Genomic DNA, 17,195 nt, shown 5'->3' on the forward strand with positions numbered 1-17,195 from the left:
AGAACATTCAGCATTAATAGCTTTCAAATATTTAGGTGTCTGTATAGCTCCCCATCCCTTCTGTCTTTTATTCGAGCATCAGTTGGGCTCTATATTCCATGGACATAAATCAGACTGAAAATGCCCAACATATCACCAGAAGATTTTTACAGTTCAAAAATGAAAACTATAAAGCTATTTCACTTTCTCAGTGTCAACAGAATGACTACTGCAAAATTACTAATTAACCCCATTAACTGGCTATCTGGAGTCTCCAACAAGGAAAAATAAACACACAGTTAATATGCTGCCAAGGACTGTACCTTCCAAGGAATGGATTGCTTTCTCTTTAGCTGTCTCAAAGACACTACTGAATTCATCTCCAAGGTTCGGGTCAGCACCAGCTATCAGAAGGGCTTTCACTACACTGTAGGAGAAGAAAAACAGGACCAATCATAATTCAGAAGAGGGAATATAAAAAATAAATTCAGACAAGTAATAAGATGAAACCTGCTGCTGTTAAGTCAGTGCTCCAAAACAGTGAGATGCCTTCTGAAAACAGCAGGTGGGAGCATCCTCAGACTAATGCTTGTGAGCCAAGTATATTGTACAAGCACTCTAACACAATACATTGTTATTTTTGCTTCCCAAATACCGTAGGGTTTTAGATCTTTGGTTTTAACCTACACATACCAATAAAACACTCTGGACAAAAAAGGAAAACAGGTGTTTTATGTAATGAACCCTAGACAAAACCCATTTCCACTACTGCTCTCTCACTCTCCTATTGAACACCTCAAGGGTTTCCCTCTGTTCTTTTGGGGAAGGTAAGCTAAAACCTCTGCTACAGCTATGATGTAGAGATCAAACACCACCTGCTGGCCAATCAAAGGAAATGCACTGAAGGGAAGAAAAGTGTCATAGGGCTGCATTACAAATCACAAAGCATGAAAGATCCCAGCTTTGTCACAGTGGTCATACTACTACTACTACTATTTAACATTTCTAAAGCGCTACTAGGGTTACGCAGCGCTGTACAATTTAACATAGAAGGACAGTCCCTGCTCAAAGAGCTTACAATCTAGAGGCAGTGGGTTGGGAGTTATTGAGTAATACCAATGACAGTGCTAAAGACCCAAGGTATATCAAAGATGCGTACATGGCAGAGTGTGATACAGAAGAGATCCAGACTGTGCCTGATTCAGTGTATTAGAGCAAGTGCAGACTGCTAAGCAAAAGTACAGACAGAGTAGCTGGACAGAGAGAAGTGTCAAGAAGTAGCTATAAAGGAACTCTTACGGACCTAAGGACTTAATGGTGAGGTTGTGCATGGATGTAAGTTTGACTGTTTCATTTGGGAGGAGGGGGAGGGCAAACGGTGGGGCTTGACAGATTAGCATATTCATTTGCATACATATATCTCATACGTGTTAATTATGGTTATTCAAAACACACACATGCACATACACACCAGACTAAAACACTGAATCAGAAGCCAGAATATCATTCACATAAATTAGCAAGGGGAGAGTGCACTTCCCCTTCTCCCCCTCCCTAAGCCTGATACCAGCACCCTCCCTTTTTTCCTTCTCCAAATCCCAGCTCTTTCTCCCTTCCTCCCTCCTTACCAGCAGGTCCCCATTACCATGCACTTGGATAGAAAAACACAGCCCCCCCCCCCCCCCAAACAGGCAAAACATTTTTCTTTGGACCATCCACAAGCAGCACTTTTTCCTCCTCCTCCTCCCCCCCCCCCCCCCCTTACAGGCAGCAGTTTTTTTTTTCTAGCCCTTCTCCCCCAGAGGCAACACTTACCTTTTCTCATCCTGTCTCCCTCCAGACAGCACTTTTCTCCCAGGGCAACTCGATCTGCTGCCTGAAGTGAGGGATGAGGTGGCACCCCCTCACCAAAGCACCTTAAAGAGGGGGCCCCCTGAAAACTCTGATCAGGTAGGAGGGTGAAGACGTCGTCTCACACTAGGCACTAATTAGGCAGTTGCCCCAAGAAAAAAACAATGCAATTTATATAACCCTAAGCAATACAAAAAAAAAAAATGAAAAACTGCCAACATTTATTTATTTGCTGCATTTGTACCCCACATTTTCCCACCTATTTGCAGGCTCAATGTGGCTTACACTATTGGTTATAAATCAACAAAAATGATCTAAGTTAAATTATGTTGCCTGGAACTCTACTATAAAAGAAGACACTGACCCCTGACTCTGTATTGTCACAGTGTTAAGGGCCCTTCCTCATGCAACAATGGGTGCAGAGCTGAACTAGAGAATTTCAGCCGGCTTTATTCCCAGATATTCAAATGCCAGGCCATGTTCAGGCACAAGACCCTTCACTGGCTCCCTATCCGTTTTCGCATCCTGTTCAAACTTCTTCTACTAACCTATAAATGTATTCACTCTGCTGCTCCCCAGTATCTCTCCACACTCGTCCTTCCCTACACCCCTTCCCGTGCACTCCGCTCCATGGATAAATCCTTCTTATCTGTTCCCTTCTCCACTACTGCCAACTCCAGACTTCGCGCCTTCTGTCTCGCTGCACCCTACGCCTGGAATAAACTTCCTGAGCCCCTACATCTTGCCCCATCCTTGGCCACCTTTAAATCTAGACTGAAAGCCCACCTCTTTAACATTGCTTTTGACTTGTAACCACTCGCCCCACCTACCCTCCTTTCTTCCTTCCCATTCACATTAATTGATTTGATTACTTTATTTTTTTTTGTCTATTACATTGTAAGCTCTTTGAGCAGGGACTGTCTTTCTTCTATGTTTGTGCAGCGCTGTGTACGCCTTGTAGCGCTATAGAAATGCTAAATAGTAATAGTAGTAATATCCAGGTATACGTGCTCAGATAAAGCATAGCTGGTTAAGTGCGATATTCGGCACTTAACCGGCTAGCATGACGCGCATAAAAATAGTACTGTGTTTTCTACGGTCCTATTTGTGCTGTTATCCTAGCTGGTAAAGTGTTTTATCCCCCTTACGACTCAGACTCGCCAGACAAAAATATTCAAATTGTGATCATCACCCTCAGGAACAGCGCACAACCCTTCCATTGCCAAACACTTTGTTTAAAGCAGATGGGTTTTTGTTTGCATGATGACTATACAAGATGTTTAGACCACTGGTGTTAAGCATATTTATTTTGAATGACGGGGGAGGCCCTTGTCCCAGTCTGCTTTAAAATAAGGCCAAATAGCTAAGATCTGGCACTCGTTACCAGAGGATATACTAACAGCCGTCACCGCATCTGGGTTTTGAAATAGGTTTGGACAATTTCCTGGAGGAAAAGTCCGTAGTCTGCTATTGAGAAAACTCTGGGGGGAAACCACTGCTGGCCCTGGGATTGGTAGCATAGAATCTTGCTATTTGGGATTCTGCCAGGTATTTGTGACCTGGATTGGCCACTACTGGAAGGAGGATACGGACCTAGATGGACTATTCACCTGCACCAGTACGGCTAGTCTTATATTCATGTGTTATTAAGAGAAGATTGTTATGGAACAAAGGGCAGTGAGTACATCCTAGGCGTACACAGCGCTGAACATGAGACACACAGAGACAGTCCCTGCTCAAAGAGCTTACAATCTAGGTAAAAACAGACAGACAAGGCATTTACGGGCAATGGAATCCTGGCATACATTTGTAGGTAGAATAGGAGCATAAGCAATATCCCCATGTACTTTTTGCAAAGAATAAAGGTCACTCTAGAGAAGTGGGGAGAGAATTATGTTTGCCAAATATCATCAGATGGAAATAGGGACAGTAGACAGATATCCAGGAGACATATTTTTGCTAAAGTGAGTGTGGATGGATAAGAGATCATTGTAGTATGTTTGTGTGGTCCAAATCAGAATTAGGGACAGTTTTACAACAAACTGATGGGCAGATGATCAAAAGCCCTGCGATGTTCCAAACAGCGCTCTAAAAATAGCGTTGGAACAGCGCGGTGTTTTACTGAACCTATGATCAGAGATAATTGCATGCAAATTTAAGCACGCAATTCTCTCTGATCATGGGGTAGAAGTGCGGGAGGATTGTGCCTGTGCTTGACAGGTCTGGGCTGTCAAAAGCCCAGACCTGTTAAAAACACAGGGGCTGGAGGTCCATCAGACCCCAACTACCCCCATCCCGAGCCAAACAGGATGCATTGGGCAAGGCTGGGCCCCACCATTTTCCAGGCAGCGCTGATGGAAGAGGAGGGAGGCCACTTCCTTCCTCCAACTGAAGGTAGGAGGGGTGGAGAAGGGCCGCTAGAAAACCAGGTGGGTCGGGGTTCCTGTGGGGGGCTGCTGCATTGGGAGTAATGGGGGTCTACTAGCATGCAAATGCATGCTGGACAGGGCTCACCATTCCTCCCCAATGGTCTGCAAACCCTAACGCCAGCTCTGAGCTGGCGTAGGGTTTGCCGCAGCCAGCAAGCCAATCTTTGGCGCACTCGTCACTGATCATTGGGGATGAATAGGTTTGGCATGCTACTTGCACTAAGAGCCCTGTTTTGCATGCAAGTTGTGTTCAGAGCCACCGAGCGTGTTGTTTCATGAGCTCGGGGGGCTCTGATCATGAGGCGTAGCAAACGCAGTCACTAGTATGGCGCTAACAGCCTCTAGCGCCTGTATTTGCTTCTGATCATCGGCCCATGAGTGAGAATATGTTACAATTTGGAACAGAGTATTTTGTAATTGGGAGGAGATTTTAACTCAACACAATCCAATTCTGGATAATTCTAAGCGGGCAGGAGGAGGATCTCATCAGCAGAGATGGAAACTGAAAACCTTTTTGGAAAGATTAGACCTGATGAATATGTAGACAGTAAGAGTGGGGAGGAAAAGATGTTATACATGTTATTCCCGGGTCCATGGGTCTCATGGCAGAATAAATATGATACTTTTGGGCCAGAACAGAGTGCAGTGGGTTAGGCAGCAAATATCAACTTGATTATATGGTCCAACTGTTCCTTGGTAAGGGTACACTTACAGTGAGGTTTCAGAAGGTCTCCTTAAGGTTTTGGAGGTTAAATGAATACCTCAGAGAACCTGGACGTATGCCAAGAAATAAAGGGAAAGGGGAAATGGGACTTTATATACCGCCTTTCTGTGGTATTTTGCAACTACATTCAAAGTGGTGTACATATTATATACAGGTACTTATTTTGTACCAGGGGCAATGGAGGGTTAAGTGACTTGCCCAGAGTCACAAGGAGCTTCAGTGGGAATCAAACCCAGTTCCCCAGGATCAGAGTCCAATGCACTAACCACTAGGCTAATACTAGGAAACGCTGGAGGAGTATTATGCTTTGAATGAGAATAGAGTGGTATCAGCAGGATGTGTGTGGGATGGCTTGAAGGTCAAGGACATGCTAAACCTCTACGAGAAAAGCTACACTGGCTCCCACTTAAAGAACGCATCACGTTCACAAAATTATTCATGGAGAGGTCCCTGCCTACATGTCAGACCTGATAGACTTACCACCCAGGAACGCTAAAAAATCATCCCGTACATTTTTCAACCTTCACTTCCCCAACTATAAAGGTCTAAAATACAAACTAACGCATGCGTCAACCTTTTCTTACTTGAGTACACAATTCTGGAATGCGCTGCCGCGCAACTTAAAAACGATCTATGAACTAACTAATTTCCGCAAACTACTGAAGACCCATCTCTTTAACAAGGCATACCACAAAGATCAACAAATGTGAACTCCTCCATACATATCCAATACTGTCTTATAATACTTGCTTGTTATACTAATATCATGCTTTTTCATGCTATCCAAGTTCTTTCCATAATACTATCTATTTCATTATATATTTCCATTATTCATGATATATTGTAAGCCACATTGAGCCTGCAAAGAGGTGGGAAAATGTGGGATACAAATGCAATAAATAATAATAATATCAATTGCATCTCTAGAATAAAAGAAGGGCAGTGGGGGAAAGACACACTTTGAACCAAGTTTGGGAAGTTAGAGAGGAACCATAAGCAATAGGAATCTGAGAAAGAAGCTGCAGGATCTAAGGCATATAAGATGGAGTGGCTTAAACAGGGGGACAAAGCAGGGCAGCTGCTAGATCACATTCTGAAGTGAAAAAGGAGTTCCACAGGGGCCTCTGATATTCTGCGCTGGCACCTGGTTAGCTTAGGACAGTTTAAGATCAGGCAGGGTTACAGGTTGCTTTCAGGTCACTACTGACTTGCTGAGGCCATTCAGTGTTCAAACTTCCATCTACCACAAAGGCAAAGCTACTGTACAGTCTTCATTTTGCTTAGAGAAAATCAGGACTACAAATCCCAGCATGCCACAAGAGAAAGCCATTGCTCTATTGACTAAGTACCTGCTAACTTACACGGAGAGGGAAACCCTATCTATAGGCAAATGCATTTCTGTATTTATGAGATACTTAGTATCCTGAACTGCTCCTTTTTAACTCTCTGGAAGGCCAAATGTATTTACTGTTCAAATAACTACACCATTATCACCCCAGAAAGCAGATAAGTGACTGAGAGCTTTATAAGGGGAGGGGGAGGTTTCTGCTGCACTCTCCAATTTACCTGTGTTCAATATCTCCAATGGTCTGGGAGCAGAAGAGGGTTTTAATGTGCTGATCAAGTTTTAATTCGATTACAGACATATGCTATTCATCTGCGGAAATATAAATCTAAATTGACCCTGGTGATGACTCAGAGGGCACAGCTTAAGTAAAGTTCAACAGGCAGTTAAATCAATTGCAGTTAAGTGCTTTCTGCTTTTAATGGTAGGGAGGGTGGCATGAAGGGCAAAGGGGGGGGGGGGGGGGGGAGAACAGTCAATTTTATTAACAAAGGAGAGGAAATGTGGCACCTAACATCAGCACTTGGCTGTGTCTGTGTTAAGAAGAATCACAATCTGAGGACACACGGGCAGCTGGAGCCACTGAAGCAAGAAAAGCAGTGATCCCATAAAGACACCTCACAATGTGAAGCTTTCCAGGGATGCTCTTAAAAGGCTGCACCAACCAGTGGCAGGTTTCAATGGAAGCTCCCTGTCCTAAGACAAAGAGGATTCCTTGGATAATTACACCTCATGGGGCAGAGGCAAAGCAAGGAAGTGACAGTTGTCAGCAACTGAAGTAAACACCAGATGCTTTCAGGAGAGACCTGAACTCAAGTTCAACCTCTCAATTCCAACTGCTTCTATTCTGGAAACCTGTACCTGGGTCCATGCAGTGAAATCTTAACTTCAGGAGGCCAGCAGATCTTTAGCCTGGCCTGAATGAAATACAGGTTAACCCCTAGGACATGGTACTAATTAGAAAGAAAATGCTGGGAATACCTAGTTTTTATTAACAGCACCTCAGGCAGTCAAAGTTCAGCTGGATATATGCATAAAATTACAATAAACCCAATAATACATTGGCTTAATTTGAAATCAGCAAGGACCCAGAGGCAGATTACTTTGGATTTCATTGTGACAACTTTGGCAACACTGTACAAATTTTCAATCTGGTAAAGTTTCTTGAAAGTTAATCTGTCAGCACCTGAAGCAACTTTAAGGGAGGCCATCAAATCTTTCTCCCACTTTATACTTCATAACTTTCTTCTGTGTTAGCTGATCTCTGGTTGAGTTCAGTAGATGCATCGGAGCTAACACAGAAAGGGACATAAGATGTCATCTACATAGGAAGTTTGGCCACAGAAGAGGTGGTGAATGTCAGGAGCTTGGCCCGAATGTAGATACTGGGTAATTAGGCTCACCTGCTCTACATAAGAACACCCCACCCTTATACAAGTCCATCCATGGAGACATGGACTACATGGTGGGGGGGAAGTCTGTGTCCATTGCTCTGAAAATCTATTGTTCCTGATGTTTCCTATTTTCATACTGCCAAGACTTTCCGAGGTAGTCTCATGGGTCTCTGCAGTCTTGGCAGCCATTTTTAAAAACATGGCCGCACCGGGCAGAGTAGTGGAAGCAGGCGGGAAAGAGTGGGGTTCTTTCCTGCCCCTGTAGAGGCCACCTGACCACCAGGGCCCTTCAAGGCAGGACAGGGGAGGGCCAACTGAGGCTCTGGGGGGGGGGGAGGGGAAGAAAGCCTCTGGGCCCCCTAGAGCCTCTGGGGCACTGGCCAGTTGCCCATATGGTCACTCCGCCCCTAACACAGAGGATCCCTTGGTATCAAGAGGACGGCCTCAACGCAAACAAAGACTTTCACACTTCAAAAAAGGAATTGGGGAGGGGTGGGGGGAGGTAACCTGCATGGAGCAGCAGGTACAACCCTAAATAAAAGCATAGAGGACAGGTACAACTCTATCCATTACTGTGATATTCTTCTGTTGTACTATTGATTTTAAGAAACTAGAGAAATATGCTCCATGTTCTGGTATTTAACAACAGTGTAAAACACATGAACCACAATTCTCATTTCCCCAGACCTGTTATTACCTCAAAATTTCTTTCTTTATATCTTGTTTTCCGTAAAGAGCACAAATCATCAAAATTGCATATGGATTTTCAAGGCTGAAAGGCAGAAATATTTGGTTTCTGCTGAATAATAAGTGCCAAATAAAGAGATGGGTTAAAAGATGAGGTGGTGTAGATACTCTCTTTATAATGTTATAGTTTATGCAGTTTTTATCTATATTTCTGAAGCTTCTAATGCAAGATGTTCTTATATTTAAGTTGAAATCTTTTATAAATTAAAAAAACAAACTGCTCAAGCATGGTACTTTCCGACTTACGTTTTTCCCAACTAAGGTTTGGAAAATTAAGTACATTTTTCTTTGTTTTATACTCTACCTTGCCCTCATTTGCTTAGCAAGAGGAACAGTGCCTTAAAGAAACTATAATCTCTCTCTTAATATTTCTTTATTGCATTTGTATCCCACATATTCCCACATACACTGTTGATGAGTCCACTACACGGAGGAAAACCAAAATAAACCATATTAATGCAACAATAAGAAAAACAAATCAATAAAGAAAAGTGAAGTTACAAGGGAAAACTAAGTACACGTCTCAATCTGTACACAGGCATAAGCCCCGGAATCTGATTTGTCCTTGCCATTTCCAGGGCACAGACCAGAGAAGTCTGCCCGGCACTGGCCTCGTTCTCCAGTTACGGAAGCTGAATCTGTCCAGCCACGATCAGGGCACAGGCCGTAGAAATCTGCCTAGCATGGGCATCACTTCCCACTAACAAAAGGAAGTGGAAAACACAACTTCAAGAGATCTCTTGAAGTTGTGTTTTCCACTTCCTTTTGTTGTTGAATTTTTGTGGAAACTGCGAACCCCATTTGTTTCTTCACTTCCCAATTACTGGTGGTGCCATCTAATCACTGCTAAGCTTGTTTGGTTCCACGCCTTCTATACAGGATTCCTTTGTATTTATCCCATACATTTTTGAATTCCGCTACCGTTTTCATCTCCACCACCTCCATTCCAGGTATCTACTACCCTTGCCAGGAAAAAATATTTCCTGACGTTTTTCTTGAGTTTGTTCCCCCCACCCCCATCCAAACTCCTGCATGATCTCATTCACTTGAAATAACTTTAGGCCAGAGGAATCTGTAAGTGTGCATCTGCTAATCCACCGATATTTTTGCTTTGATATTTTTTAGGGTAATATGTCAAGAGCCTCAAATCTCAGCCTACCAATGACACTGGATCATATATAGTACATAAGTATTGCCATACTGGGACAGACCAAAGGTCCATCAAGCCCAGCATCCTGTTTCCAACAGTGGCCAATCAAGGCCACAAATACCTGGCAAGATCCCAAAAAAGTACAAAACATTTTATACTGCTTACCCCAGAAATAGTGGATTTTCCCCAAGTCCATTTAATAACGGTCTATGGACTTTTCCTTTAGGAAGCCGTCCAAACCTTTTTAAAACTCCGCTAAGCTAACCGCCTTTACCACATTCTCTGGCAACAAATTCCAGAGTTTAATTACACGTTGAGTGAAGAAAAATTTTTGCTATTTCACCAGTTACTGGAGAGATGAATTTGCAAAAAAGTGTGTCATCCCTCCTAAATCATCACCATTCCAAACATGCATACTAAACCAACCATGATGCCTGATTAGTGCATGGTGAGAACTGACAAAACATATAAGGTGGTTACAGAAGAAAAAAAGTGTCACTAATCGAGCTCTACATCAGTAATTAAAAAAAATAAAATAAAAAAAATGTATGGAAGACATTTTCTTGCAAAAGCCTGAATACATCTTGTATTTTAGCTTTAACCAAGGCTATGCTCATATTCCAAACAATACTGCCATCTCACGTTGATAAAGATTGGAATTTTTATTTATGTATTTACAGCAGCATTTATATCCCATGATTTTCCAATATACATTGGTTCAATGTGGCTTACAAGGTTAAATTAAACATCAGCAGTTGACTTACACTCTAATACATCAAGACAGTCTAGTTGAAGGATGCAAAAGTGGGAATTAAGTGGATCTCTGTCTAACAGTGTTTGGTACTGAAATTATTGCTTACACGTTCTCCTATTCTAGAACATACACATTAAAACACTGGAAACCAACCACATCTGGCCAATAACTGCATCACAAATAAGGCTTTCTTCCTGGTCTCTTACAAGGTTTTGTCCCCTCCTGAAGCCCTGCTCTGGTCCACCAGTCACTTGGAATGGTCAACAATCGTCACACTCCATCGCTAACCATTGTCTGCCGTCCATTGTCCACTGCAAAAGTGGGAGGTTCCAAATCTATCCTTGGTGCGGACATGCAAACAAGAGACCACTGCTTCTTGGACATCAAAGTTATACAAACAGACTGGCCTCCCTCCACCTCTGTCCAGAGAATCATGCAAATGTCACCTCAAAGAGCACTTTGAGGAGGTCAAGGCTTTCAGTTTGTCATAGCAAACATCAACATCTGCACCATACACGAACTCGGCACATGGATTCGAATCATCTCATCCAAGAGCGGATATTCAGTTTTTGTGCTCTGTTTTAATCCTGTGTTGTCCCAAGTAATTAAGCCTTTTTGCTTATGAACTTGTGACTAAGTAAAGCATCTCTGAAGAGCTTGTAACATCAAAGTGTCTTCCACTGTCTGGCCCACATTTTTTGAAATTGGATTTCATTCTTAAAAAGAAAACTAATTAATTTAGTTGTAGACTTGAATATATTTAAGAGTGCATTTTAGGATCAGCAGAAGAAACAGTGATGATGCTGGGAAAAAGCATTCTTTGACGCAACACACAGAATGAGAGACAGTGAGGCCTCAATGAAGGGAAAGGGAAATGGGACTTGATATACCGCCTTTCTGAGGTTTTTGCAACTCCATTCAAAGCGGTTTACATATATTCAGGTACTTATTTTGTACCAGGGGCAATGGAGGGTTAAGTGACTTGCCCAGAGTCACAAGGAGCTGCAGTGGGAATCAAACTCAGTTCCCCAGGATCAAAGTCCATTGTACTAACCACTAGGCTACACCTCAGGACACCTGGGGAACTGAGCTGCAACGCCCAGCAGTCAACTCATTTGACAACAGTGGCCACAAAGATACCCCCCCTCCAAAAAAAATGTCCCAGGTGCTTTAGCTTCTATTTATAGATAATGTAATGTAAATTCTGGGAGGCAAAGACAGCGTGTGTTACCTGTATCTGTGAGTCACAAAAATTGATTCTGAGACCCAATATGACACACTTCAAGACATATTTGCTCACTCAATAAAAGTGCTCAAAATCACCAATTCCTCTGTGCACACTCACAGTAGTATCAACAAATCCATGCATAGGAAAGAGAAGGGTAAACTCATCTAATGTGACAGAAAGAGTTCCGTTCAATATTTAGAGAAAACACTGCCTGCATAATTAACCACATTCATAATCAACCAAATTGATGAGGGAGGTAAAATTCAAAACAAAAACCTGTTTCCTATTTTGCCAGTTGGTTCTCATAAAATGCAGACAACATTTTGTTTGAATAAGTATGAAAGGGAAAAGGGAATTTATATATAAATCAATGTAATCCATTGTATAACAAATGATTGTACACTTTCTATTTCATGCCTCTGTGACGAAACCTCTGGAGTATACTCAGGATTCAAAAACATTCTGAGCTCTGTTAGAAAAATGAACACCTGACCTGGTAAGTACGAAGTTATCCAGCCAGATCACTGCATACGTTCATAGTTTATACTTTTACCCCCAATTAAAAGCAGGCATTTTTAGGGGTGTGGGTATGCCAGGGGAAAGCAAAGTTACTTGCCTGCACCAAGTGTTCTCTGCAGACAGCAAGATTTATTAGACACAGTGGGTGATGTCAATTGATGACACTGGAATGAATAGCTCTCCTAAAACAGTGGATGGGACTGTCAGTTGGAATAATTCTGCTGTCTATAGAAAACACTTGTTACAGGTATGCAACTCTGCTTTCTCAGTAAACAAAAATAGCCACACGATTACTCCCAAACCAGGGGTGCTTCAGTGTCTGAGAAGAAAGGTCCCAATATTTTGGAGCAAACCATATAGATACATTTATGTGAGAAATGAACAGTTTATATGGACAGAACGTTCAGTACCCCGCTTGACTGATAGGCAGATGATCAAATGCAAACGCCGGCGCTAGAGGCTGCTAGCGCCATACTAGCGCCGGCGTTTGCTACCGCCCCATGATGAGAGCCCTCGAGCGCATGAAACAACGCGCTCGAGGGCTCTTTGCGCAAGTAGCATGCTAATGCATGCTAAACAGGGCTTAGCGCATTCATTGACAATGATTAGTGGTCAGCGCGCCGAACTTTGGGTCGCTGGCCGCGGCAAACCCTACGTCAGCTCCAAGCTGGTGTTAGGGTTTGCAGATCATTGGGGAGGAATGGTGAGCCTTGTCCAGCATGCTGGCAGGCCCCCGTTCCCCCCCCCCAAAGCAAACCTGCCAACAGGGGGCCGAAGGTGCGGCGGACCTCCGGTCCCCCCCGATGATCCCAACCCCCCCAGGTTCAGGGAGGGCTGGAGATCCGGTGGGTCTCCAGCCCCCCCCAAACCTCCAGAAAATGGTCCCTGGTGGTCCAGTGGCTGTTAAAAAGAACCCCCTCCCGGCCCCCCTACCTTAGTTGGAGGAGGGAGGTAGTCTGCTTCCCTCCTCTTCCTTGGGTTGACGCTGCCGCAAAATGGCAGCGCCCAGCCCCTCCCAGTCATCCTGGGATGCGCTGGGCGGGGCTACAGACCATATAAAAGAATCACTCCCTTATATGGTCTATAGCCCCGCCCAGCGCATCGCAGGATGCACTGGGAGGGGCTGGGCGCCGCCATTTTGCATCGTCGTCAACCCAAGGAAGAGGAGGGAGGCAGGCTACCTCCCTCCTCCAACTAAGGAGGCCGGGAGGGGGTTCTTTTTAACGGTCACTTTTTAAGCGGCCACTGGACCACCAGGGACCATTTTCTGGGGGTTTGGGGAGCTGGAGCCCCACCGGATCTCCAGCCCTCCCTGAACCTGGGGGACGGGATCGTCGGGGGGACCTCCAACCCCTGTGTTTGACAGGTTTGGGCTTTTGACAGCCCAGACCTGTCAAACAAGTGCGGGAGGATTGTGCTGAGCGCATGCACGGCACAATTCGCCCGCTCTTCTACCCCATGATCAGAGATGATTGCGCTGCTTAAATTTGCATGCATTATCTCTGATCATAGGTCTAATAGCGCCCCGCGCTGTTCCAGCGCTAGTTTAGAGCGCTGTTTGGAACAGCGCGGCGCTTTTCTCTGCTTCAAGATTAGTACAGGCAGTAATGTGAAGCACAAAACCATGACCATATAGCTGCTTTGTATACACTCTCCAAAGCAGCAGATTTCAACCGACCTCTTGGTGGCAGTAGTTCTTACTTGATGAGATTTTATTATTTGGACCAGAGAGATATTTGTTTGGCCTATCAGAACACAGGATGCTAGTCAGTTATTTATGTCAAAAGAGACATAGCCTTAACTTTTTTCTACAATACTGATAAAGGTGTGATCCCTATTGCCAACCTGGTCTTTGCAAAACTTTTGACATCTTCTCATTTGACCTCCAGCCTAATGGATTGGAGGAGTAGCCTAGAGGTTAGTGCAGTGGACTTTGATCCTGGGGAACTGGGTTCAGTTCCCACTGCAGCTCCTTGTGACTCTGGTGAAGTCACTTAACCCTCTATTGCCCCAGGTATATACAGGTACCTGTTTATACTATGTATGAATGTAGTTTGCAAAAACTACAGAAAAGCAGTATATCAGGTCCCAGTCCCATTTCCCTATTTGAGATTCTACACGGAATGTTGCTACTATTGGAGATTCTGTTGCTAGTGGAGGAGTAGCCTAGTAGTTAGTGCAGTGGACTTTGATCCTGGGGATCTGTGTTCAATTCCCACTAGCTCCTTGTGACTCAGAGCAAGTCACCCAACCCTCCATTCCCCGGATACAAATAAGTACCTGTATATACTATGTAAACTGCTTTGAATGTAGTTGCAAAAACCACAGAAAGGTGGTATATCAAATCCCGTTCCCTTTCCCTAAACATCAACTATTTTATATTCTTAATTACTCAAAACTGGGAGTCTCTTGCATCCCAACTTCAAGGTCCTGCCTCTGACAGCCAGGAAATTGAGAATGTGTAATTGCTTACTTGGGACTGAATTCTCCTTGCTACAAGGAAGCTATCCAGAAGAAGATCCTATGCTTTCATGTCCTTCCCTTACCGATCCCATCGGTAAAAAACGGGCAATCATGAAGGAAATCGCATGCAAATGATCTGCTTGCTGTTTTTTGTTTGTTTGTTTTTTTTTTTACATTTGTACCCAGCGCTTTCCCACTCATGGCAGGGCCAATGCGGCTTACATGGGGCAATGGAAGGTTAAGTGACTTGCCCAGAGTCACAAGGAGCTGCCTGTGCCTGAAGTGGGAATCGAACTCAGTTCCTCAGTTCCTCAGGACCAAAGTCCACCATCCTAACCACTAGGCCACTCCTCCACTGTTAGTTCATTTGCACGCTATTTCCTTCGTAAGGAGGGGAAGCCAGTCGGCCAGCTGAGCATGCGCAGAGCAGCCAAGCGTTATGCTGGCTGCTTTGTGCATGCCAAAGATGGCTTCATACACGCAGACAAGCTGCGTATATAATAGCCGTGTACAACCAATAAATTGCCGGGCATTGTGCAGGAGAGAGCGGGCCCCTAGAAAGAGAGAATCGGGACATGCGAGGACGCCCAAATCAAAACTATTTGGCCGTCCTTTTCGATTATGCCCCTCCAGGTCTCTCTCAGCCAATCACATGCTCTGTGATTGGCTGAGAGAGACCTGGAGGGGCATAATCGAAAGGGACGTCCAAATAGTTTTAATCTGGACGTCCTCGCACGTCCCGATCCCCGATTCTCTCCTGCGGTGGTCATTTCGGGTACCTTAGTCGTAAGAAAAACATGTCCAAGAGAAGGACGCCCATCACAAAATTTGAAGAAAAAAACATCCAAGTGCTCATCAGGGACGTCCTATTTTTTTGAGTGAAGGACGTCCAAGTGTTAGGCACTTGAAAGGACGTCCCTGACGAGCACGGCCCATGTGCTTGGACTCTATTGTGTGTGGGTTCCAGTTCGGCCTTGCGGCCCGTATGAGTGTTCTACCTTTCCTTCCTGGTTGTAATCTCTGGTCTCCCTCATCGTGCTGGGCCTCGTAGTCTTTAGTCTCTTTGCTAGCGTGGGCTCAGTCTGACTTAGGCCTTGGCCTAGATCCAAGGACTCACGACCAAATACAACGCTATGGTTACAGCATCCTGTACCTGCTGTTTTCACTTGAAATAGGCAAATATATTTGAGGTATTCCCTACTTCTGAAAGATGGGCTGGATCTCTACTGAGTCTAAGGACCATTTGTGTGGTTGGAGAACTCTGCTGAGAACTGATTTTGCTTTCCTGGACCATAAGTGGCTTGGAGGGAACTGAAATTATGTCAAGTGGCTTTAATTTAAGATAAAATAATGACTCCTCAGAAGTTGGAAGCCCTGGAAAACTCTGAAAGTTATTTGAGCCTGCAGCTTATTAAATTTCCTAAGTCCTTAGTTATGTCTCCTATGGGCATAGTCAAGAAATATTTTTCTGAAATCTTGGAGATTCCTAAACATTCAATACCACCACTCATTAGAGCCTATTATGTGGACTTGAGAATTTTGGGCAGAGATTGTCCGTTGACAGTGTGGACCTCTCAGTTTTGGAGATTTTTTTTTAGTGTAGCCTAGTGGTTAGTGCAGTGGACTTTGAGCCTGGGGAACTGAGTTCAATTCCCACTGCAGCTCCTTGTGACTCTGGGCAAGTCACTTAACCCTCCATTGCCCTGGTACAAAATAAAGTACCTGAATATATGTAAACCGCTTTGAATGTAGTTGCAAAAACCTCAGAAAGGCAGTATATCAAGTCCCATTTCCCTTTCCCCTTATTTGTTTTTGTTAAAGAGGGATCTGACTCTGTTTAATCATAGGCAACTCTGATAGTAACCTCTGCCATAGAACATCATCATAACTGCATTCTTAGATTGTATTTTTATTTTACTACTACTTTTTCAACCAGCTGTACGCGGCACCAGAGCTTATTGGATCAAACTGTGATGTTTTTTCTTGACCTCTGCAAGGCTACACAGCTGAGACAAAGCCTTTTGACCCATAAATCTCAACTGCTGGCCTTGAGAGGGACATTTTCCTTCAATTTCCTAGCAAATGTTATGTGACTTATTAGGGAGAAACCTGCGTTTTCCATGACCTTGTTCATTTGAAAAATTCTCTTGATGCAAGGGCTACTCCAGTTCCTCTGGTTGTGTTTTCTCCAATATCTACACTTGGATTAGAAAAGTAAGATTCTTGCTTTATACTGGTTCGATGATGTTACTGTTCTATAAAAAATTATCCTTGGTCTATTTTCTTTTCCAGGGAGATTTTCTCCCAGTTCCCCTGATTTCAACTTGGCTCCAGTTACCTGGAAAATTTGTGGTTAAAATGCTTTGCTGGTAAATTATTTCTAAGACATTTAATTTTAAATTCAATATTATATTTCTTTTTTTTTTTCTTTGCAAACTGTGTTTTTCTGATTTTCAAGTTTATGCCTAACAATAATAACTTACATATAATAATAAAAATACTAACACCACACTTACCCCCCTGTTTACAAAGTTGTGCTAGTGGCTGCCACGTGGCAATGCCAACACAGTCCATTCAAAGTGAATGGGCTGTGTTAGCATTAGTGCGCGGCT

The 17,195-nt window shown here is 43.7% G+C and overlaps 1 protein-coding gene and 1 long non-coding RNA gene across 2 annotated transcripts in view; one reads left to right on the forward strand and one right to left on the reverse strand.

Moving 5' to 3' along the window:
- CLPB (ClpB homolog, mitochondrial AAA ATPase chaperonin) overlaps nucleotides 1-17,195 on the reverse strand; it is a 266,010-nt gene that overhangs the window by 188,589 nt on the left and 60,226 nt on the right. The window contains exon 4 of the mRNA XM_030199980.1: nucleotides 303-406. Within this exon, the coding sequence (XP_030055840.1) occupies nucleotides 303-406 (104 nt within the window). The remainder of the gene's footprint in view (nucleotides 1-302; nucleotides 407-17,195) is intronic.
- Nucleotides 320-17,134, forward strand: LOC115468341. The gene is made up of 3 exons (XR_003941851.1): nucleotides 320-408; nucleotides 7,586-7,600; nucleotides 17,125-17,134. It is a non-coding gene; the product is annotated as an uncharacterized LOC115468341 (long non-coding RNA).

This window comes from Microcaecilia unicolor, chromosome 4, assembly GCF_901765095.1.
Source record: "Microcaecilia unicolor chromosome 4, aMicUni1.1, whole genome shotgun sequence".
In the NCBI taxonomy this organism is placed as follows: domain Eukaryota; kingdom Metazoa; phylum Chordata; class Amphibia; order Gymnophiona; family Siphonopidae; genus Microcaecilia; species Microcaecilia unicolor.